Here is a 24,359-nt window from a genome sequence, read left to right on the forward strand (position 1 = left end):
CTAATACTCTTCGTTGATGATATGAGCTGGAACAACATCTTGAAGAAGGCCATTGTCTTTGACTAAACCAGCTCCATCGAGCAGATCCTGAGTTCGACTCGTCTTAATCAAATGATCATCATATTCATCGTCATGATTAAGTTCTTTTTCTTGTCTGCTAAGGTACTCGGTTCCAAAAAGATACAACCCTTGACTTTGGTGTTGATGATGGTTGTTGTAATCGAAAGGCTGGTGAAGCTGAGAAGGGAGTGTAGGGGTCACGTCAAAGTAGGACTCAGAAGCTGGGCCATCAGAACCAAAGCTGCCTTGTCTAGACAAGATGAGTGGTCTAGGATGCGTGTGTTGACCTATGTAGGTTGTGATTACACAGCTTTGGTCAGTGAATGATCTCTCCACTCTCTTCTTCACGTTACAACAAGATATTGTGCAACGGTAGTAACTCCTTGCCAAAGAGCAAAAAAACTCATTAAAGTTAGAAATCTCGCAAGATTTTAAAAATAATCATCACAAGAACACACAAAGCATGAAGATTAATTAAAGCTTACCTAGGAAAAGGGCTGTTTCTGACAGGTTTTTGTCCGTATTTTCTCCATTTATAACCATCGTCTAGGTTATTAACTAGGCTCTTCGTGATGAATGACACTCTTGGCGCTTTCATTTTCGTCTGTTCACTACTCCTCGTTGATTTAAACCTATATATAATCCCAAGTTTCTAGCTATGAGCCTTTTTTTTTCTTTTTTAAGGACAAAAAAATTTGAGGAAGGGAAAACCAAAACTCACCGCTTATTTCTCTTGTGTTTCTGTTCTTCTTCGTCATCTTCATGTTCCTGGTAGTATCTATTGTTTTCCTCTCCGGTCACAGCTTCGCACAAAGCATATGAGATGGGCGACGACGGGTTAGGTGTTGCCGTTAGCTGCATCGGCGGTATATGGGACAAGGCATAACGAGAGCTGTCTTGATGATGAACGCCTAGTAACTCCATGAACCCCACCGGATACCTCTCCCACGATGAATCTGACAACGACGGGTCAACTCTCGTTTGCCCTAAGTTGGAAAATGCCATCCCAGCACCAGTTTTCTCCATTTTTTTCTTTTACACAAAAATCAACCAGTAAAGAATTTAAAAAAAAAGACAGAGATCTGCTCTAGACAGAAAGTAACAAAAAAGAAGTAAAGAAAGAGAGTGAGATTTGGGGGAGAGTTGAGGTAACTAAACATGGGTTCTTGCTAAATAAATGCCATGGAACGCTGACCGGCATTTACAGGTGGGCAATGTCTTAAACGGTATTCTCACAAGAAGGTTAGGTTTTGACCGGTTCAGCCTTTAACAGGGGGTTACATCGTGTGAACGAGCTTTTACGTGCGTGAAAGACTAAAGGAATAAGTAGACTACTATAATTACGTTTTGAATACACAAAGATGATGCTACTACTACTTACTTGGATTGGATAGTTGGATCTCGCTTTTGATTTAAAACTATATCGCACTGTATTGTGTGTATTTTGCAAGATTCTTCTATACTTGTTACGTATTGTGGATACACTGAAGTACTGAACCCGTCATACTATTTATGTTATAACAAATAATTAAATTTGCATTTGTTTTGTTTTATACCATCAAACAGCTGCACTGATTCTATATGAATAAAAAACAAATCCTTTTTTTTGGATCAAATCCTAATATAAAGATTCACAAAACAGAAAAGAATAAAAAACAAATCCTAATATAAAGATTCACAAAACAAAACAAAAAGTATTGTTGGGGGACCCAAAGCAAATCACCGCAATATTGAATAAGATAGTAAAGGGAATGGTGATCCCGATGAAAAAAAGTAAAAGGTATAGTTTGATTTTCGTCCCTATTTTTGTTGCAAACTTCAAAATTGTTTTCTATGTACAAATGAGTATATGGCTTTGTATTTCTTTTCTTTCTCGATTTCGTATATATTCTTTTCACGAAAGGTGAGAAAATAATAAAAAGTTACGCATGTATGTGGACTGATTAACGCCGATTAATATGCTTGTAATGTTAGCTCTGCTTTTGCATGGTTCCATGATTCTGCTCTTCTCACATTCTTTCACATGTAAAGTACATTACGAATTCTTATTTCCGACCGCTAAATGTCTTACTCTCTTGTTCGTAGGCTCTGCCCTATAGGCTGAAGGACTTGCAATGCGAGATGCTCTGACAAAATGCAGGGAGATAGGAGTGAAGCGGGTGATTTGTGAATCGGATTCTTCTCAACTCATCACAGCCATCAATTCAGGCGCTCGGAAACCTGAAATCTATGGCATAGTTGCAGATATTTGCGAGCTGGCTAGCTCCTTTGATGTAATCAATTTCTCTTGGATTCCTAGAGAAAGAAACCTTATTGCTGATAGACTAGCAAAACAATGTTTGTTGGAAGTTGAAGCCTTTTATGGCTCTCACCTAACCCTCTTGGTTTGAATTAATATAAGTGTGTTTAAAAAAAAAATGTCTTACTCTCTCAGATTTTAAGAGTATTGATTCGGTTACGAAAAAAAATCAACAAACAAATCAACGATGTAACATTTGAGTACTACGCGAAGGCAGTTGGTGTAACATTTTGGTAAGGTATTTTTAGTAGTGTTTGATATCTCCAAGTAAAACAACGTCAACCAAATGAGTTATCCATTTTGCATAGACTGGTGATTGTCCATGGCAAAGTCCATAGTCATGTAAAACAAACCAACTGCATAACCTTGATTTTGATTACCATCACCAGAGTTCATAACTTTGATCTTGAATAAATAACTTAAAAAAAACTGAAATAGTAAAAACGAAGTAAAGACTAAATTAACAGATGCAAAAAGTGTTTCTCTAGATTTCGAAATGTGTGGACTAGAGAGGAGTTCTGAATTCGGAAAAGTTTTGAATAATTCACTCTACCGATATACATAACAAGAACAAAAAAGAAAGAGAGAAGTAACCGAAGAAGATGAATGCTTCAGAAGGTCTTCTTTCTAGCAACAGCTTTTCGAGGTTCTCTCTTGGTAGATGATGCTGTGAACCCGGGAGCCGAAAACCCAACCGTAGACTGGTAGATGTCTTTCAACCTTTTTAAAAAAAAATAAAAGCATGTCAATTTATTTCGCATTACTCAGTAATCATATACTAAAACCTTACAAATAAATTATAGATTACCTGGGGATGCTGATGAACAGAGCAATTGCCGCAATGCCAGTAACCAGTGGCAATATAGCTGCAGGAGTCACTTCCTGAAACCACCATACACAAATCAAAATCGCATTGAGAAAAGGAAGTTTTAAAATGTGGAAGACTGTTTGTGTGTATATTATATAGTTTACCTGACTCTGCTGATCTGCCTCGATGCTGTACCGAAGTGGACCGACATGGATTTGAGCATTTGTCTCGAAATCCACTTCGATGATCTCTGACACTACTTTATGGGAGCCTAAAGGACGGTTGGATTTAAGCTGCACAAGGTGCTTACCTCTGGACAAGCCTTTGACTTGGAAGAAGTTGGAAAGTGGTAGCGGAAATACATTCTCTATTTTAGATACATCACTGGCTGATTTGATTTCCACTAGCAGGTTAGTGTTTATTTCTTCGTGCTGTTTTCCTTCTACATGGCATGTTAATATGGTCGTTTCTGGTTGTTCAAAGACCAAAAAGTCGAGCCCGTGGATATCTTCATAACCAATCTATAAGAAGAAGATGAAGAAATGTCAGGTAAAATCTCTGTTGTTGAAACTGCAGGGATGATGAGAATGAAATGTTATGGAGAATCATAAACAAACCTGAAGAGAAACAGACTCTGGAGATGCACGTTCGATATTATTCTTGCCTAAACCATTTCTTTTCGATACTTTGATTACATATGTTGCACCTGGATGTAACCCTCTCAGACGGTAATTTCCATCAATATCACTTGTGGTCTCCTCATAGTATCCTTTGGAATCAGAGCGAGCTTCAATTGCAACGCCTTCTTGTGGTTGGCCAGATAGGAGAGCGACTCTACCCATTGCACTGCAAAGGAATAGACAAGATATATACATTGTTACAGAAAAAAAAAAAGATTTAGCGGAATGCAAGAGAATGGTTCAGCAAAATGGCGGTTTAAGACCAAGAATCTGAACATCTTGAATCAGAATGTACTGATAACAAAGATAAACGAGTTTACAATCTAATAGATGAATATTTAAAATAGATTAAAACCTGTAGGCAACACGAGTAGCCTCAAAGACAGCTTCACTGGACTCCCCAGAACCCAGTTCTATTGCCAGTGTTGAGGGCTTGAAAGAATATTCCTGACCAAACATATGTAAATTAGATAACTCATCTCAGGAAAGAACACATCATTTATGTTTCCGCGTTCTGGCAGTCATATGATTCCAGACAGTGCTTTACTAAGACGAGGGAATTGGTTAGTTACCTTAAGAAGGGGGCGCAAGTAGAAATTTCCAGGAAACAAGCTATCAAATACAAAGAGTCCACCAGCGCCAGAAATAGAATTATTTCTGTAACCATGATCGCCACTCAATGATAACAACAATGGAGGGATTGATGTCTCGGCGTTGTCCTTTGAAGAAACACGCACAGAGATCTGGCCAAGCTTCTGGCAGGAGAAGGAATATGGTCCTAGTCTTTTAATATGGTAGCCAGGCTGCATGTATCAACCACGATCAGGAGCACATTATTTCAAAACAACTGAATGCGAGTGAAAGTGCATGAGATCTATCCTAAGCTTACAAAAGTGATGCAAAGCATAATCTCAACGTCTATTTATATGCACATGAAAATCTATCAGTAATATACACCAACCTTTGAAGCATCGGTGTCATATGGTATATCATCATACAAAGGCCCAGCAACAAAAGAGCCATCTGGCGATGTGCTTGTTTCAACAGCTACTTCACCTTTCTTAAGTGAAGAAATAAGGCTGTCTTTTGCTGCAGAGACCTTAATGTTGACACCGGGAAGAGGAGGAGAGACGGATCCTTGTATGTAAAGACCAGGTCGACCACTAAACGGGGAAACAGCAGCTTGACAACCATCATTTGACACTACCGCCTATTAGAACAAACATAAAGTAAGTTTGAGTGTGCCCGTTATAGAATCCTTTATCGCGAGCATTAATTCTAGTCTATACTTACACGAAGCTCTTTCGGATAAAACAACATCTTCTTCTCCGCGTTACCCCTGAAACAGCAAAACAGCGGTAGCTGAAGTAACTCGAAATAAATAATAGCTTCAAAGAAATTTAAGACAAATGCAAGCACCCAAACATTTGAAGTGTAGTTCACAGATCCTCAGATAACATAATTAGAATATCATACCTAGAATCCCGAGGAACAAAGCTAATCTTTTCACCAAGCTTTGCCCATGTATAGTACTCGTACACGCCACTCCCAACCGATGCATGTTTGGCAGAAATACTGTTGATAACTCTTCCTTCCTCGTCTTGCATATCAACAATGAAACTCTCTGGCAACTCAGATTCAATCTCGGTTGATCTAGACTCCACATTTATCAAACCTTTGATGAGATACTTCTCTGCTCTCAGATGAATAGGCTACAGAGAGAAATGCATATAGATGCTCAACAAAGGACGAGCCAAAAAATATTTAAACAAAAGAAACAAAATTACGAACTAAAACCTGTAGATTTGAGACATCTATCTTTATTGAATTGCTCGCAAAGGATATGCAGGAGTCAGAAAGCTGAAGCTCATGCGCTCCAGGTGACTCAACGCATATTTTCTGCAAACCTTTCTGTAAATACAACAAATGAAGCAAATAATTAGTTTTGATAAAGTTTCGATACAGCAAAAGCTATGGAGAATCCACAGGGCAAAGACTACCTTGATTTTCAAATTAGTAGGTGACCCACTAGGATGAACAATTTTAGCATCCACCTCATGAGTACTGACAATATTAATCCAGTAACCTTTCTGGACAAACTCGATCCCTTTAATATCCTCAGTCCCGACATTCACATCAATGGAGCTACGGTCCCAGCACCAAGTGTCTTCCCCAGATATGGCTTCCGGTGAAATGCTTTTGACCTATAATAAATCAAATATGACAAGAAAATATGAATGTATTTAGCTAGTAATGTGACTTTTTCTCCATCTCGTACCGAAGTATCCACGAGGAGAAAAGAAATTGAGATTAAACCACGCACTGCCCACCTCAACTCTATACTTTCCAGGCAATATGTCTGAAAAGTGAAATTGACTGCTCTCATCGGTTAAAACAACTGTCTTCTTGTCACGATCGCCAGCTGCTCCCACAAGCGCCACTGAGACAGACGGACCACATTTCTCCTTGCACGTAACAGAACCATGCACATTGACTCGGGCCTACATTAACCCCCAGAAGGAGTGAAAAAGGGCTGTTAAAATGTATATTTCCATAAAGACAATTCTAAGAGAGTGGTTTCATTCACAGAAAATTACCTGAGAAAATTCAATGTTCAACAATGGACTTTTGACGGAAACATCCATATAACCTGGCAAAAACAGAAGTTCAGGAGCACTCTTTGGTGTTGCAGCAAAAGCAGACAGCCTATATTCGCCTGGTGGAACCTGGAATATACATGATTTTTAAGAAACAGAGAATTCATCCACAAATATAAAGCAGCAAGGACCCACATAAGCCGGAAAAAAACTCTCTAAAGATTCAAGGGGGCCAACATGATAAAGTTAATTTTTGCTAGTGAATTTACTAGAGATAAATGTTTTGGGTCAACAAACCTCAAAGCAGAACTTTCCACTCTCATCTGTAAGCTTCTTTTGCGGTTTGACATTTGTGGGTCCATGAGTCAAAGCTACCTGGATTTAAAATGTTGAAAAGTTCAGCATATGAGATATAAATAACAACGGTGCTACATATGCCCAAATATGAACAAGAATTTACATTTGCCTTGTGACCAGAACCAAACATTCGCACCACACCACAGACATCATAAGACACGGCACTGATATCTGGAAGTGAAGCCATATTTGGTAAGACCTAACCAAAAAAGTTTAATAAGTTATTGAGCAATTAATTTAGCACACCACAGATGAAGAAAAATAACTGAGACTGATACCATGAACTTCTTCAGTTTGTCGAATTTGTAATGCTCCTTGGCTGCATGTATCGTATATTGATTTGATGTAACCTAAAGAGTTTAACCAACATTACATTACATCCGTGCTGTCTAAATGAGTGATCACGACAACAAGATAAAAAAGATTGAGCGAATGAGGAAAGAGAACCAGATGGCAAATATTTGAAATATATAAGAACTATAACGTTTGCTTTTTTGGTACAGAGAATTCAGCATTCTAGCCAACTCATTTACTCGAGATTATAGCAGCCTTGAAACATTCGCTAGGAGAAGTTCGCAACCAATTTATCAGGCTTACAACTGTAACAAGGTTTGAAGTATGTACACTGAAATATCATTTAAATATATTATATACCTGATCAAGCTTGTAATAACCTTCATTGTCCGTGACAGATCTTAGATTATAATCTACTATGATTTTAACGCCCTCGACTCCCTTTAAGTTACTGTCAACTACTCGGCCCCCGATGGAGAATCCTGTTACCTGAAGGAGCATCCAGTTCAATATTTAAAGGAAGAAACATGTAAGCATAGTCCAAACACATAAACAGAGAGATTTATAAAAGTTTGCAGTTATTCTGTCAAACCTGAAACTTTGTGGGAACAGTGACATGTTGATGCTCTACAGAAACAGGCATCACAGGAGGTGAAACATCAAAGACCGTGTTCTCGCCCTTATAATGCGGTATCAGTTCATATTTTCCTGAGGACAACAAAAATCCAAGTGATAAAAAAGTAGACCAATAGAAAATAAGAGCACCTTAAACTTGGATCATGCAACCAGAATTTCAAATGTCCTTAACTTGTTCAATTGTCATTTAACTTGTATTGCACAATGCAGAATTCATCAGACAAAATGATAGTGGATAATTCGACAATACCACATGGGATGGACTTGAAACTGAATATTCCGTCCGCATCAGATACAGCATGACAGAGAGGCTTCCTTTCTCCAGAAGCGTCACCAAGTCCTTGGGGACAATCTACCATGGAAACATCATCTGAATGCAAATATATATGAACTCCCAGGATTGGATTTCCCTACAAAAGGAAACAAAATGAATACTATCAAACGCTCATAACCGAGAATACTCTACAAGCGCTTGATGGAGAGGAACCTAACCACGAAGGCAGAGGCCGGAAGGAGGTTTCTAACATCAAAAGAAAAAATAAAACAGAGCAATAGACTGAATAGAGGGATCACCTGAGCAACAACAGATCCCTTGAGATCATAACCAAGGACAAAGAATATGTCATCCACCAAGCCATTTGCAAATCCAAGTTCGACCTACAGGCAACCAGAGATACTTCAACTATTAGCATGCAGAATGAATAAATAAATAAATCTAGGCCAAATGTACTAAAATAACAGATAAATAGAAAAGAATCGAGTAGGGAAGGACATGTGTATTACAATCAAATGCCAAAAGGTTCGTCAGAAGAATTTTAAATGGAAACGCTAATCAAAGAAAAGGCAAAACAAAAAAGATGGTAACCTCTGTTGAACCGCGAACTTCAACTTGCAGTTCTGGATGGGATGCACGGATACTGTATTTTCCTGCAACCAATCAGAAGACTCGAAATATGATTATCACAAAACACCTGGAAAACATGCACTTGATCATTTGATGCTACAATATGGGAAACTTCCAATTTCAATGCAAGGCCAGAATTAAAAAAAGGTAATACAGAAAACAGGGACACCTATGATGAATGCTTAATGAGACTCCTTACCTGGAATAATATTCTTGAACAAGTAGCTCCCATCTGACGATGTGAGAACAGAAGCAATGGGATCTCCATCAGAAGACAGTAACTCAACATTGACATCAGCAGGGCCTCCATTCTTAATCATACAACTCTCCCCACCAACAGCTCCAAGGACTTTACCGGATAATGTAAAACTGCAATATATAAACGAGTACAATAAGAGAATTTAAAAGAAATAAGAATGAGCTGCTAACCACAAACTCATGAACTAAAAAACGAACCCCGTGAAGCGGAAGTTAATATCCTCATTGTTGTTGCAACTAGAGTCGTCAACGACAACAGGGACCTGCCACGCCAAAATTTATATCAGATCTAGCTACAAGTTTGGTGTCTGAAAAGATGAGAACAGACAAACCTTATCTGGACTCCATGACCATCCTTCAGGTCCATTAATCTTGAGAGTGAATGAACCCTACGAAAAAGAAAGCATATAATTCACTTAAAACACTGATTCATTCAACAAATACATCATTAACCGACCCCATGCCAAAGAAAGATAAGGTGTTTGATTAATACCTTGTCATAGACAGGGATGAAATAGTAGCCATTAGGGGCACACTGTGTACTGTCCTTCACCAATCCATCTACTGTTTGAAGTTCAACCTTTTCATTTGAACGGGAGCAAAAAAAAAGAAATAAATCAGCGAAAGAAAATTAAAAAGTTTGTAGTCAACAGATAGAGAATGCTTACCGTGATGTGAGAATAATCAAGTTTCCCATCTGCTCCTTTCCGAGAGCTGACCAAAGACGAACTCGCCTGCACGTTTAGTAACTCATCGGCGTTAATTAATATACATCCCACCCGAAAAAAAATCCAGATCGGATCGTACTACTCAGTACTAAAACCATTGAACTAAACTGAATCTAGATTCCAAGCAAGGATCTCACACACTCTCTAGTAATCGATCAGAAACCGTGCAGAACTAGCTATAAAACGAATCGGGGAAAGAAAGAGAGATAAACCTCGACAAAACCACCGCAGCCTTTTATCAAATCCGCGGAAACGCCGTAGACGGTGGAGGTCGCGATGAGGAAGACGATCAGAGGATGTAGAAGCTTCGTATTCGCCGCCATTTTTCCCGATCTGAAGCTCCGGTCACCGGAGCTTAATGGTTGAAAGAGTGTTTGTAGTTCGTCAATGGAGCACGGATCCAAAAGAGTTTATAATAAGGTCCTTGGACTCTTGAGGAGTTAATGGGCTTTTTCAAAATTAATAGGCCCATTAAAAGCAAAATAATAGGCTATTATTATTAGCCCACTAGTCCTATTATAAGATTTGCATACCTGTTTACATTTTTGCTAATAGTGAATATATATGGGTTTAATTTAATAGAATTTTACTCTTCAATTATCTATACTATTATTTATGAAATGATTTTGCTGATTTGTCATGTTCTCCATAGTTTTAGGTTATTATGCTTATTTGTCATGTTTTCTATAATTTAAGTAATTTTGGTTATTTATCATATGCTTAATAATAATAGTTAATAGTTTTACTTAATAAATAGTTGTATGATGTTGCTAGATTATAATATATACATATTTAACCAATTGTTATTTTTTAAAACCTATTATAAAACCTATTCATCTCTTATTTTTTAGATTTTAGTTTAGTTTATATCATATTGAGTGACTTTCTATTGCTTCGGCTATCTTATGTATATTTTTTTATTATGTGATTATTTGTGGTTTTGTTCGTATTGAATCTTATATCTTGTTTTTCAGTGGCTATGGAAATAAAAGAAGGATTATTCTATTGTGTAGATAAATATAATTGTATTCTCTTGTGTTTTTTTACTTGAGTTTCCTTTAGTTTGTACCATCACTATTTTGTTATATGAATTTTTGGACTTTGGGTTTCGGTTTGTCCAAGAACAAGAAGAAGGAGAAGATCTAAAATCAAGGAGCGTTGTTCTTAGTTGTTTGCTTTTGTTTTGATGTGTGTATTCTTTTGTTGTGTTTTTTTTCTTACGTTAGATCTAGGTTTTGTAAATTGGAAGTATTTCTTCTATCATAGAAGTTTTATGTTCTACGTACGTTTATTATTTTTCACCTTGGTTTTTTTTATTTGTTTATTATTTTATGCAGTACCAAAAGTAGACTTTCACGTTGTTGACCCCCTTAGATTCTCTATCTCAATAGCTAAAAATAAAAACCTATAGTGAATTGTGTACATGTAAGTTCTTGGTCTTATGGACGTTATTTGTGTGAATCCTGAGTAAATGAAAAATGTATGAGCTCAAAATTAGAACATGGCATGAACTTTTTTACCGACTTGCTCAATTGGTTGGTTCTGGTAATGATACAAATTCACAGATTGTATTAGTTAGTTAATTAAACAAATATACTCTAATATAAAATTGTGATATTATTAGTTTCTGATTGATATTTTTGATCTGAACTATCGCATTAAAAACTAGAGTAATTAGAGTCATTTTACATTTAATGAATAATTATATTTATAATGCTTAATAATTAGATAATTATATTTATTCATAATATATTTAGATATGCATATACAATAATAAATCACCCAAAAATAAAAGTTAAACTTGCATAAATAATAATTGAGTAAATCAAAATTTAATTATATATTATCATTATCTAAAAAATATTAATTAATCTGCTATTATCCAAATTCAATAAAAGATGATATATATACATACATACATACATACATACATATATATATATATATATATATATATCTTTATATATTTATCAAGGTAAATATAATTGTAGTTACCAACAATAATCTTATCAGTTTTTAGTATAAAAATGTTTAGACAAAAAAAATATTATATCATATAGTTTCATTTCGAGGAAAATATGTTTCTACGAAAGATATACTTAAACGTGACAATATAAAATTTGGTGATAAGATTAACGTCGATGAAGATTTTTGGAGATTTTCCTAAAATATAATTGGAGGTAATATAATTAAAAAAAGTGATGATTTTAAAATAAATAATGTATGTTTAAATTTTGTTAAATGGTTATGCTCGTATATGCGGGTACAACACCTAGTTTTTATTAATTTAAAACTGCTGTGCAGTCTGGTTTTTGATAGCCATTATCTTCAGTATTATGCTGTATTCAATACATTATAACAATAAAAATCATATTTTAAAAATATCACAAATTATAAATCCTAATAAACGTTTAATGGTAAAATAACATCCGGATCCGACGGATCCGGATCCGGATCCGACGGATCCGGATCCGGATCCGACGGATCCGGATCCGGATCCGACGGATCCGGATCCGGATCCGACGGATCCGGATCCGGATCCGACGGATCCGGATCCGGATCCGACGGATCCGGATCCGGATCCGACGGATCCGGATCCGGATCCGACGGATCCGGATCCGGATCCGACGGATCCGGATCCGGATCCGACGGATCCGGATCCGGATCCGACGGATCCGGATCCGGATCCGACGGATCCGGATCCGGATCCGACGGATCCGGATCCGGATCCGACGGATCCGGATCCGGATCCGACGGATCCGGATCCGGATCCGACGGATCCGGATCCGGATCCGGATATCCGGATCCGTCACAGCCCTAATTATACCTACAATAACATTATCAATGACGAACAATAAAACAACGTAGTAAGAAACATAATTTATCAAAATTTTATAGTAGGTTTTGGTGCTGTAGCCTTGTGTGACAAGTTATAGCAAGAAAACATGCCCTATTTATTTTTGTTTAGTTAAAGTTACACCACAAAAAAGTCTGGCTTATTTCTTTCTTTCTATCTTAAATTTGGTTTTCATCTTTTGTTTTGGTCTGATTTGGTTAAAACCAGATTGAACTATTAAACAAACTTGTGAAGAAGTAATGTTTAAGCTGTTATTTTGTAACTTTGGTAACTATCGTTTATGGAGCAAATGGAGGTAAAGAAAGTGGTTCCAAGTATCAGGAACACCAGGGAGACACCAATGACTGCAATCTTGAACAGCTTGTGATCGTCGGTTCTCTGGTTTTGCTCCAAAGATAGAAGGGTGAGCGTCGATTCTGTACTGAGATAAACCGCTAACGTTCAAGAGAGTGACGGGTGTTTTCATCTGCTTGAGTACTTCCTCAACAATGATGTTCTTGCTGGAGTAACTCGGTTTGAAGGTTTGGTTCAACAGCTTCTTGGCTTCTCTGCAGTGACCTCCTGAGTTCCATTCTCCTCCACTGTCCAAAGAAACAATACAAAGATGATGAATGGAGAACAAAGAGGTCTTCGAAACCAGAGGATAGATGGGGGAAAAAGACCTGAAATGAGAAGGTGCTGCGCTTCTAAAGAAAACTCGAGTTCGTTTTGGATCGACATTTTTGTCAACCCATGATGACCAAGTCTGCAAAGCTTTCTTGAAAGCGGTTGATACATCGAGCTTCGGATGAATCAAGTCTCCTTCTTGGTAATAGTTGACCCTGCAAAACTCAAAAACTAAACCAGTCAAGAATCTTCCATTCCAGTGTTTCTTCTGATGTCTTTCTTTGATTCAGTACCAAAAAAAAAACACTGACCCGGACTTGGTTTTGTAATGAGACCACCAATGTGCTGTATTGAACACCAAGATATTAGCACCTTTCCATCTCGAAGAGGTTCGATCCATAGCATCAATCCTTAGCGTTTCTCTTCGCTTCTTTCCAACTCTTGCTTTACCCTCACGAACCAAGAAATGAGTAACGTAGAACTCCACGGTGCATTTGTAATCCTAAACATGTATTAGTATCAAATAACATCACAGATATAAATGATCATCAGATTATAGATGTTTACCGCAAAACGAAAGCTATAGTTCCCTTTCTCTTTAGTGATTCTCCGGCTATGCGTTTCGTAGACTCTCTTGGGATCTTTAACAGCTTGAAACAACATACAAAGCATAGATTCCCACTGGTTTCTATTGATAGAATCTCCAACGAACACTAGCCTTTTCCCTCTTATCATTTCCAGCATATTTGTAGCATTGAACCTAAACTCCACCACATATAAGACCCAAGAGGAAAAGAACAAAACTTGAAAGAAAGAAAGAAGAAGGTAACCTTGGCGCATCACAATCACGAGGCTCCCATCTCCACTTCATGTAATCAAGATCCAACCTTCCGTTGCTCTGACAAGCGAACCCTTCGTCGATAAACGGACAAGACGCGTTCGTGTACAATGGAAGGTCGCTGTCGTAAACCCACTCCCCGTTCGTTACATCGCACTCTTGAGAGATTCTCTTATTTGTCTTCTTCTTCTTCCTCTCTTCGCCAATTTTGCTCGGGAGTTCAATCACTTTGACTGATGAAACCTCGCCGCGTGTCTTCTTCTCAAAATCTGGAATTTTCGCGGACCCGGAAGTGTTTTCGGGCGGGCTGAAATGGGTCGAGATCAGAATCGGACTTTGTGGAGGAGAAACTGAAGAATCGGAGATGTGGAGGTTGGTGGTAGTCTCGGTAATGGATGCGACAGGGCTCAAATCGATTTGGAAGTTGTTAGCGTTTGAAGAGTTGGATTTGAGTAAGGAAGTGGAAAAGAAAGTGAAGAAAATAACGGCGGAAGAGATTGTTGTGATAATTAATGCTAAGAAGACGCTTGTGGACTTGATGGAGAAGCTTCTTTGTCTCTCCATCTCTCTCTCACACACTCTCTGTAACTGAAATGGACTTTAGTGAAGAAACATTATGTGAATTTGAAAATGCAATGCAGTGTGAGGAGAAAACGGTGGTTGAGAGTAGGAACAGATTCGGTAAAGGGATGATAATGACTTTCTTACAAACTCTCTCGTGAGCTCATGAAAAATTCAATAATTAACGAACAGTCATTGAGAAAAGGGGGAGAGATAATGACAATTTAAAGTCAGGTTTTGGAATAGTAGTTTTTAAGTGTCGTATGACAGATTGGATTTGGATTATTAGCGTGGTGGGACAAACTCTCATTTTCGCTGGAGGTTTTCAAGGAACACGAGCCTCCAATGGCCATTTTTTTAATTTCCATAAACGCCCCTGTAATATTTAATTTATATGTATACAATACGCCATTAAGCCCATACGGTTGAGCTTTCTTAAGCCCATACTAGGCCCAATAAGGGAAGGATGGAGAAGAGGACTGAGTGATTGGATTCTCTCATTTCTCTCTGCTTCCGTAGTTTCGTTCGTGTTGCTTCTCTCTCTCTCGCTCATCTACGCGATTAAGACTCGGTAAGATCCCATATTCTTCCTTTGAAAACTCTCGTTTCCTTATAATTTTTTGAGGGGATATTGACTTCATCAGATTCGGATCGGTTTCTGGAGATCCATGTGATTAGCATCGAAATTTAGATTTATTGGGTTTGAATCGAATTGTATCTCTTGCGGTATCGATCTTTGAAGAATTAATCAGTTTCTTATGGAAAAGCCAGTTTCATTTCGTATTTTACAGTTTCTGGAATCTGTGTACTATCCAATATCAGGGTTGTGTGTGTGTGTGTGTGTTTAGACTCGTTTCATATTTGATCCAAGATTTTGTGTATGTGTAAATATAATAAGAGATGTTTAGTGTTTGTTAAATAACGTTTGTAGCTTTATTAGCTTCGCAAGGATTATGAAGTTTTCAAATTATGGTAATGACTTTGAATCTGTGCAGAGAATTTGTGGTAGGTTGAAATGGCGGGACACAGGGTTGCGCATGCCACACTGAAAGGCCCGAGTGTGGTGAAGGAGTTAGTTATCGGTTTGGCACTCGGTTTAGCTGCTGGTGGTCTTTGGAAGATGCATCATTGGAACGAGCAGAGGAAGACCAGAGCTTTCTATGACTTGCTTGAGAGGGGTGAGATCAGCGTTGTCCACCCTGAAGAGTAGTGAATTCAACAACTACCACTCTCAAATGTTGTCGGTCTTTATTTTTATGTTATTTTATGGTTTCTTGACAACTTGCGAAATAAACAACAAATCTGAGACCGGATTTTTGGGGATTTGTTAAAAAAAAAAACGTATTGTTTTCCGGAAGATACATGGATGCTACTGTGCTCCACTGTTCAATTTCAGACAGCTTTCTTGACTTTTCTTTAAATAAACAGGTGCTTTCATTTTTCTTCCACTATCATCGTCTCCGTTATCTTATCAAGTTAGATGTTCTCTTTTCTCGTCTTTAATTCTAAATTTATGAATGACTTTTTGTGATAAAATATCTGATGGCAGTGGTATTCTTTGAAAACGGCTTGGATGGCTATAAGCCTATACACACAAAAAATGAACATTTCGTAGTTCTATATCGAACAAAGAAAAATATCTCAAGAGCATTCCTGCACGTGTAGCTCTTTGGCTGATTAAGAGAAGATAAGAAATCAGGTTCACAGAACTAAATTCATGTACACTTTATATATCCGTTCGTTCCATTTATCTTAAATGTATCACAAAAATCATTCAGAGCCTGCCTGTATCTTTTATTTCACCCAACGATGGCAACTATAGCTACTAGCCTTAACATAGCAACCCAACGTGCCATCATCACCAGCGAGAACCGACCTGCTCGTCTCGCTTGTCCTGTCCTTTTGAACAACCCGTGGAATCTTGGTTCAAGAACAACGAACCGTTTGGTGAGCTTTAGGCCGGTCAAATCAGCTCCAGAAGGAGTAATATCCGATAAAGTGGAGAAGAGCATTAAGGACGCAGAGGAGACTTGTGCCGGCGATCCAGTGAGCGGAGAGTGCGTAGCTGCTTGGGACGAGGTCGAGGAGCTTAGCGCAGCAGCTAGCCACGCTAGAGACAAGAAGAAAGCTGAAGGCTCCGACCCTTTGGAGGAATACTGCAAAGACAATCCCGAGACTAACGAGTGTCGTACTTATGATTAATCATGTTCCAGGACCCCATCAATATATTATATACAAATCTTTGTTCCATTCAGTTTAGTAATGCTATATGATGCTAAAGCTGTCTTAGAGCTCTATAAACATTGTAATTTGGCAAGATTCATAAGAAATCATATAACACAAAGCTTGAATACATTAAGAAACACATAAAAAAAAACAAATTACATGACAAACTTTATCTTATCCAATAGACGACACTAGAAGGATTACAACAACACCAACAAGACAAACAATATATTATAAAGATGACACACAGACCATTGACTCTAGTTTCAACAAAACTCGAAACACCACCACACAAGGACAAAGACAAATGAGTAATCAATCCTCAGCAATCAAACATATCAGCAGAAGCGCTAATCGGTTGCATCGGACAAGAAACCTGCCAAGGGTTAATCTCAGGAATATCCAAAGCCTGGCCACTAATCTCTTCAACCATCTCAAGCACAGAGTTCAGCGACCTCAACCTCTCCGTCAACTCCGAGGCTTGTGCTCTCAAGACGTCGTTCCTCGACTCCATCTCAACGTACTTCCTCGTGGCTACATCGACCTGCTCGGTGATCTTGGCGTTATCGTTCTTGAGAACAGTCACCTCGTTGATGAGATCGCCGAGCTGCTTCTGCTTCCTCATCCTCGATCTCCGAGCTGACTCTCTGTTGGAGATCATTCTCTTCCTCTTCCTCTCGTCCGTGACGGCAGCGTACCTCGGATCGTTGTCGGAATCAGGACTTGTCTGCCTTTGCAACGACCCCATTGACTTTTTTTTTTTTATTCTCACCAAAATTTAATATAATATATTTCTTCTAGATTACTCTGATCTATCAAAGAATCAGTTAGATCGAACGGAAGAAAAAAAGAAAACTTTTATTCGAGAGAGAGCTAAACAAAATCAGATCTGAGACGATTAGTAGTTCATGAGAAGACGTAAGTGTAGTAGAGGTAAACGACGGAGAAAGAGTGTACAATGCGAATCCGACGAAACAGAATTGAGCAGCTCATAGAATCATTACTAGATCTTAGATCTAAAATCAACAGAGGACAGAGCAGAATCAAACGAAGGAGGAGATGATTTTGAAAAGCGAGAAAGAGATTATCAGATCAAGGCTTAGCTGATCGAGAGAGAAAACGAAAATAAAACAAAAGGGTATAGATCAAAGGCGAAACGAAAGAAGGCGATAACGTTACCCCGAGGGGTCGTTTTAAAGGAGGAGGAGATGGTGATGATGAGCTGGCGAAAGATTTTTCAATTAATTTTTTAATAATTTTAAAAAGGAAGATAATCTAAATTGGAGATTGACGTTAGCTGTGACGCCAGCTGGAGTTTTTATTAAGGTTAGCACGTTTGTTTCTCCGTCCTTTCATGGATGGAATATTCCAAGAAGATGCCTCCTAAGAAAATATCATAATGTATTTGGTGGACTTACTCTTGCTTTGTTTTGAAATTTTCCACATGTTAAAGGCTTGAAGCAATGTGGAACACACAGATGACACAATTCCTCACCGTAGAATAATGGATTATATAAAACTATTACTCCCCCATTCTTGACAATATTCTATAAAAAAACTTTTGTTTCAAAAAATTACATATTTTATATTTTCAATATACTTTCGTCAACTAGTAATGAAAAATTACGAAGTTCAAGAATATTAATTGCATTTCTTAAAATTTTATTGGTTTAAAAATATAATAAATATAAAATTACAAAAAACTATGCATTTATACTTAAATTTTAATATGTTTTATTAAAAAATGTGTAAATTTTAAAACATTGATCTTTTGTAAACGAAATGAGTATTAATTATAACCAAAGTCAACAACATAGTTTTTTTTTTTTTTTTAATGAATGTAAAATTTTATTCAATCAAAACATATTTACATCAAATGCTTCTATTGTTTGATTTGTAATCATAAACAAGTTTGAAACCAGAGCTTCAGTTCCATTCTAACCAATTTATGGCTGAATTGAGTCTTGTATTCTTGTTCCAAACCAAGTACATAAACCTTCTTCAAAATATTTCTTCCCCTTCCCTTTAACCGATAGCAGCTTCAGCCGGATTGTTCTATCAACACATTTGATCAGAACCTGTTCATTTTTTGACTGCTCCCCATGTCTACCCCAATCACGTTCTCGCCATATGCTATGAACTAAAGCTTGGAAAGCATACCGGATAAGGAATGTCATTCCAGTTCAGAGTAAATGCTTCTTTCATGATGCCTCCAACTAGAACTTTCCAGACTTGGGCCGAATATCTACATCCAAAGAACAAATGCTGGCAAAACTCCTGATTTGCTTGACACAGCACACACATAGTATCTATTGTAGGATTCCATAGCTGCATCCTATCACAAGTTTGCAGTCTGTTTCTTATGGCAACCCATACAAGAAATGAAAACTTTATACAAGAAATGAAAACTTTGGCGTAGATTGAGTAAACCACACCCCTTTACTCCATGTACATTCTGGTCTCGACTAACGCAAATGCAACCATGTATTTTTTGTAGAGAACTGAGTAGTAAACCTCTCTGAATTTTTCCTCCAATACAGTACATCCTCCTCTTGACTACCTCTAGATCATAGCTTATCAATTTCATCTTCAATCTCGTTGAAGATTCTCAATCTATGCCGTCTTCTGCGATGACTAGCCAATACATCCACTAATAAAGCATTTTCCATGTTCTCAAGATCAATTGTACCTCTATCTCCCAACAGACTCTTAAGATATCCCAAATGGGACTAAGAATCATACCAAAAAGATGTGTGTTTGCCGTTATTGACTTCCATTCTTATGTATGTTTTGGCAAGTTCTCTAAGTTTCAGGATCTTTCTCTACATCCAGGAGCCATTAGCAGTATTTTTCGCTGACCAAAAGGAGCCCTTCTTTATCTGATAACAGTAAATCCATTTCACCCAAAAGGACGACCGAGAATAGAATAGCCTCCATACCAATTTCAGACCAAGGACTATATTTATTTCCTTGAGTGGTCTAATCCCCAATCCTCCTTCCAGCTTAGGAAGACAGACATCCTTCCAACTTACTTTAGCTTTACTCGTTTTTAATTCCGGTCCATACCAAAGAAACGCCGAACACAAGCTTTCAATTTTCTTCAAGCAGCTACCAGGAATTCTAAAAGCTGACATCCAGAAGTTTGCCATACTTGTGATCACTGAACTGATAAGTTGCAATCTCCCTCCATAAGACAAGAACCTTCCTGTCCAAGAACTCATCCGCTTTCTAATTTTCTCAACCAACGACATATAATCATTTATAGTCATTCTCCGGGTAAGCAGGGGAAGGCCCATGTAGCGAACCGGTAACTTTCCTGATGCAAACGGGAAGCAAGTGAGGATATCGCCTTCTTGAGCTTCAGATAAACCAGCTGTGTAGAGTGTAGACTTCTCCAAGCTTATCTTTAGACCTGACATTGCAGCAAAGTCTTCAAATATTTTTAGAACATTCTCAATGGATCGCTTTGTGCCATCACTGAATACCAGTAAGTCATCTGCAAAGCTCAGATGCGTTAACATGATATTTTGACATCTAGGATGATATTCAATAACTTTCTGAGACGCTGCTCAATCAAGGAGATGAGATAGAACATTCATACAGATGACAAAAAGGTATGGCGACATAGCAAAACCCTGTCTCAACCCCCTTTTACTCTGAAAAAACCCTGCCAATTCTCCATTTACTTGGACTGAAAAAGAAGGGGTGCAAACACACAGTTCAATCCGATGTACAAACTGCTCCGGAATATTTAATGCTCTCAAGGTATTCAACAGGAAAGGCCAATGAACTGAGTTAAACGCCTTCGCAATGTCGATTTTCATTGCACACCTTGGTGAAACATCCTCCTTATGGTAATCTTTGACTACTTCCGTAGCTAGTAACAGATTTTCTACTAACAACCTGTCCTTTACAAACGCTGACTGAGTAGAAAAAATGCAGCTTGGAAGAGTACCTTTGAGCCTGTTTGCTATGATTTTGGAAATCACTTTATAGAGGATGATGCAACACGAGATTGGCCTGTAATCTTTCATCTCGGTTGCAATGTCTTTCTTGGGAATCAGAGCCAGGATGGTGGTGTTTAATCCTTTTGGGAGAAAGCCTTTACTGAAAAAGGATTGAACTGCTGTAGTAAAATCCAGACCAATAATGCTCCAAGACGCTTTAAAGAATTTCGTAGTATAACCATCCGGGCCTGGTGATTTGTTGCTTGGCATCCGAAACAACACTTCTCTGATCTCTTCACTCGTAACTGTCTTAACCAACTGAGCACTCTCTTCACTAGAACATCGAAATGGCACTATCTGTTGTATCTCTTCCACTGAAATTTCTTGAATATCTGGCGGTTGATATGATAGAAACTCATTGAAAAATCGCTCCGCTTCAATTTTTATGTCTTCTTGCGATGTAACAACAACCCCAGATGGACACTTAATCTCTCTTATAGCATTTCTCGTCTCCCTTATCTTCACTGCATTATGAAAGACTTTATTATTTCCATCTCCCAACTGCAACCAATGCATCTTAGATCGTTGCTTTAATACCTTTTCCTCTATGCCTGAGATTCGTTGACATCTCTCAGCCGCCATCAACTCATCTTTAATAGTCTCCTCAGTAGGTCCATTGAACAATCTTTCTTGCTTCTCACGGAGATCTTTATAAGCTTATATAACCTTCACCGATAGTTTTCCTAGCTTTTCTTTACTCAGTCTTCTAAACAAAGGTTTCAGAGCTTTAAGGTACTTTGAGAACCGAAACAGTGTCGAGGTTGATTGAAGCAATGGCTGAGTATCTTTCTAATAGTCTTCTATCATCTTGAGAAAATCCAGGGAATCTGTAACCGCATTCGTGAACTTGAACGGTGTACGCTTCCCCATTGCATCTGCTTGCAAATGAAACCTTCCTCTTAGATGATCAGAACATCCACTTGCCTCAAACACACCATATGATGTATCTCGCTTATGTAGCCGGACCTCATTTACAAGAAACCGGTCAAGCTTCTTACAGATTAAACCTTCCTCTCTTTTATTACACCAGGTGAATTTCGGCCCTTTACATCCCATATCTTTTATTACACCAGGTCGTACTACATTGTTCTTTATTGTTTACTAAATGACGACGTGATGATTACATCATTCTGTTGCCACAAATTTGTTAAGAAATTGTCCCTGATTTACAGAGTTTGAGAAATTAGCTCGTAGGCTTTCTAATTGTTTTGGTTAGAGGAAATTAGGCTCGTAGGCAAAGTTACAGAGTTAAACCAAGATTGTTTTGGTTTCGGTTATAATTTCTGGGTTCGAATTGGTTTGGCTTGCAACTGGTTTTAATGCAATTATCTTGTTTAGCTCGTGGGCTTTATAATGGGCTTAGCCTTTTAACCCAACTGTTCCGCGCAATAAGAAACGACGTATCATCCATCATGAGGACAGTGTATATATGATCGTCAAAACTTTGCATGCTTTGCATCATCCACTGTTCGACGTCACAAAGCCTCTCTCCCCTCTTCTCTTTCGCTCTCCATCAGCAACACGTAAGTATTTACCTTTTATGAAAGTAACGATTCTGGCTTCACAACCCTTGCTCGATCCTTTATATATAAATTTGGTCTTAGGGTTTCAGAAAAGTTTCCTTTTTTGTTCATTCATATTTTTTTTTTTTTGCTAACCGAGTATCCTAGCCCCACCGAATTGGTCCAGACTAGAGACCGAAGTGAGCATGGACGCTGCCAGGGCGTCATCATTTGGCTCACCGTATAACGGTCTTCGGTCTCGGGTGCTGCAGCCCACATGTAAATTCCGCAGTGGCCAAGGCTCGAACCCAGGGGCGGGCACTCCAGCTGGAGTTCATTCATATACACTGGTAAAATAAATAAAAAAGGGTTTTGTCTTCTTTGATGTTAATGCCGATTGTTAAATTTGATATTTGTTTTCGTTTGGTTACTTATGCAGCAATGTCTTATTCTCCGAGGTTAAAAACAAGTTTTGGGAACATGTTTGATTTGAGCGTTGATCAATTTATAAACAGCGATGACATTATGTCTGAGATTTTTCTCCTGTTGCCACCCGAAACGGTCTACAAGCTGATCCTGGTATCAAAGCGATGGCTTCAGATCATCTCCGACCCTTTCTTCCGTTGCACTTACCTAACCAAATGGAAACGGATGTCTAAACTCGTAGGCTTCTTCATCTGCAAGACGAAGAAATCTGGAAGCTTCAAATACGAACTTCGTCGCCCTCCCCTTTGAGTTTCACCACTCGCTTCCTTTAAAAAAAATATCTTAGGTGATGAAATCAAATCGTTGAAGCAGCTCGGACATTACGTTGATTCTTCAAACGGTTTTATCCTTTGTAGTCCAAATCCAAATGATTACTTCTTGTGGAATCAGAGCACGCGGAGGCGTCATCGGATTCCACATCATGAAGCTCACTTTGAATTCCATTGCACGTCCTTGATCGTTGAGGATCGTCCGTTTAGCTACAAGGTCATCATCGCGGATTGTGTAAACAAACCAAATGCGAAGTTGAAAGTGGATACCTTTTCCTCTGAAACCAACACTTGGACCTACTCCGAGATGACTTGTCCCGAGCCTATGGTTCTCATTCTAGGTAGTTGAGGGAGAGTGATTGGTGGAGTTGTCTATTGGTATGCCACGGGAGGGAGAGTTGCTATTTACGACACGAACAGTCACGAGAAACGAATCGGTTTGGTAAAGCTTCCGAAGATACACAACAATGATGAACATGTTCTGGCTCATTCACCTGATGGATGTTTACAATACGGACGGAGCACTAAGTCAGTAATGGAGATATGGAAGCTGGGAAAGGTGAAAGGCGTGTTTCAGTGGAAGCTTCAACATAAGGTGAATTTCAAGGTGGTGTTGGGGTGGTACGACGATGTAAAAGCTGAGAGATTTAGCATAAGCCGCAAGGAGGTTAAAAAGCTGCTCGCGTTCCCAGTTAGAAATGAGAGTCAAACATGTTCGTCATCAAGACCTGCAACAATAACAGAGATGCTGAAAGGGTCGAAGGAGGAGAAGAAGAAGTTGAGTGCCACCAAGAAGGAGGAGGAGCAGGGAGTTCCTTATGGGATGTCTGCAATGTCTTGCCATAGTTTCTACGATATTGGCTTTCCTTTCTTCTTCCGTTTTATAAAAGGAGCTGGTGTCTCTAATATCATAGGGGGAAAACTCCTACGCTACTACATGTCTTCCTAGGTACGAATCAGTTCGTGTGTTAGGCCTCTGAGATCATTTTCTATTTCTTTTCCTTTTTTTGGGTGTCATATAATTTCACTTTTTGAGGAATAAGAGCATCTTTATCCTTAGAAACTCATTAGAGTTTCTTAATAATTATTTAACTATATAAGTGTACTTAGTGGACTTAAGAAACTCTAGTTAAGAAACTGTTCGATTTTGCGCCTCCAATGGTAGTTTCTTAATTAAGGGTTCTTAAAAAAAAAAATTTAAGATAAAATTTATTTATTAAATAAAACATATTAAAAGATAACATTTTCAACATAGGATTTAAAATAAAAACATAAAAAGAAAGATTACGAAAATAAAAGAGAATAATTTGAAAGAAGCATCTGAGTTCAGTTGTTGTATTCATCACGTCCAAATTTACGCCATATATGTTCAACCAAATCAGCTTT

At 38.2% G+C, this 24,359-nt stretch overlaps 6 protein-coding genes and 2 pseudogenes across 6 annotated transcripts; 3 read left to right on the forward strand and 5 right to left on the reverse strand.

Moving 5' to 3' along the window:
• Positions 1-1,086, reverse strand: LOC106311316 (probable WRKY transcription factor 68). Its single transcript, XM_013748516.1, has 3 exons — positions 782-1,086; positions 546-692; positions 1-442 (listed from the first exon to the last, which is right to left on the reverse strand). Exons 1-3 carry the CDS (start codon positions 1,084-1,086, stop codon positions 1-3), a joined length of 894 nt encoding a protein of 297 aa, XP_013603970.1.
• Positions 1,087-2,748: 1,662 nt separating this feature from the next.
• Positions 2,749-10,009, reverse strand: LOC106311907 (nodal modulator 1-like). The gene is made up of 27 exons (XM_013749235.1): positions 9,834-10,009; positions 9,562-9,627; positions 9,387-9,473; positions 9,226-9,282; positions 9,092-9,156; positions 8,835-9,004; positions 8,597-8,658; positions 8,305-8,388; positions 7,982-8,141; positions 7,688-7,803; positions 7,456-7,584; positions 7,080-7,151; positions 6,905-7,000; positions 6,742-6,819; positions 6,445-6,573; positions 6,178-6,348; positions 5,848-6,051; positions 5,645-5,758; positions 5,324-5,559; positions 5,141-5,186; positions 4,809-5,057; positions 4,420-4,650; positions 4,203-4,294; positions 3,785-4,013; positions 3,332-3,688; positions 3,168-3,241; positions 2,749-3,079 (listed from the first exon to the last, which is right to left on the reverse strand). Exons 1-27 carry the CDS (start codon positions 9,942-9,944, stop codon positions 2,971-2,973), a joined length of 3,594 nt encoding a protein of 1,197 aa, XP_013604689.1. The 5' UTR covers positions 9,945-10,009; the 3' UTR covers positions 2,749-2,970.
• Positions 10,010-12,609: 2,600 nt separating this feature from the next.
• Positions 12,610-14,693, reverse strand: LOC106307916 (protein trichome birefringence-like 6). Its single transcript, XM_013745008.1, has 5 exons — positions 13,915-14,693; positions 13,652-13,844; positions 13,396-13,586; positions 13,141-13,299; positions 12,610-13,059 (listed from the first exon to the last, which is right to left on the reverse strand). Exons 1-5 carry the CDS (start codon positions 14,484-14,486, stop codon positions 12,750-12,752), a joined length of 1,425 nt encoding a protein of 474 aa, XP_013600462.1. The 5' UTR covers positions 14,487-14,693; the 3' UTR covers positions 12,610-12,749.
• A 785-nt stretch (positions 14,694-15,478) lies between these two features.
• LOC106311952 (probable cytochrome c oxidase subunit 5C-1) lies at positions 15,479-15,929 on the forward strand. Its single transcript, XM_013749302.1, has one exon. The coding sequence runs from the start codon at positions 15,499-15,501 to the stop codon at positions 15,691-15,693; it is 195 nt and encodes a 64-aa protein (XP_013604756.1). The 5' UTR covers positions 15,479-15,498; the 3' UTR covers positions 15,694-15,929.
• A 183-nt stretch (positions 15,930-16,112) lies between these two features.
• LOC106311951 (calvin cycle protein CP12-2, chloroplastic) lies at positions 16,113-16,838 on the forward strand. Its single transcript, XM_013749301.1, has one exon. The coding sequence runs from the start codon at positions 16,293-16,295 to the stop codon at positions 16,683-16,685; it is 393 nt and encodes a 130-aa protein (XP_013604755.1). The 5' UTR covers positions 16,113-16,292; the 3' UTR covers positions 16,686-16,838.
• On the reverse strand, positions 16,819-17,890 carry LOC106311949 (ocs element-binding factor 1). Its single transcript, XM_013749300.1, has one exon. The coding sequence runs from the start codon at positions 17,455-17,457 to the stop codon at positions 17,032-17,034; it is 426 nt and encodes a 141-aa protein (XP_013604754.1). The 5' UTR covers positions 17,458-17,890; the 3' UTR covers positions 16,819-17,031.
• Positions 17,891-19,276: 1,386 nt separating this feature from the next.
• LOC106309233 lies at positions 19,277-21,298 on the reverse strand (annotated as a pseudogene).
• A 1,361-nt stretch (positions 21,299-22,659) lies between these two features.
• Positions 22,660-23,922, forward strand: LOC106311441 (annotated as a pseudogene).
• The last annotated feature ends 437 nt before the right edge of the window (positions 23,923-24,359 follow it).

This window comes from Brassica oleracea, chromosome C8 (genome assembly GCF_000695525.1).
Source record: "Brassica oleracea var. oleracea cultivar TO1000 chromosome C8, BOL, whole genome shotgun sequence".
Lineage (NCBI taxonomy): Eukaryota > Viridiplantae > Streptophyta > Magnoliopsida > Brassicales > Brassicaceae > Brassica > Brassica oleracea.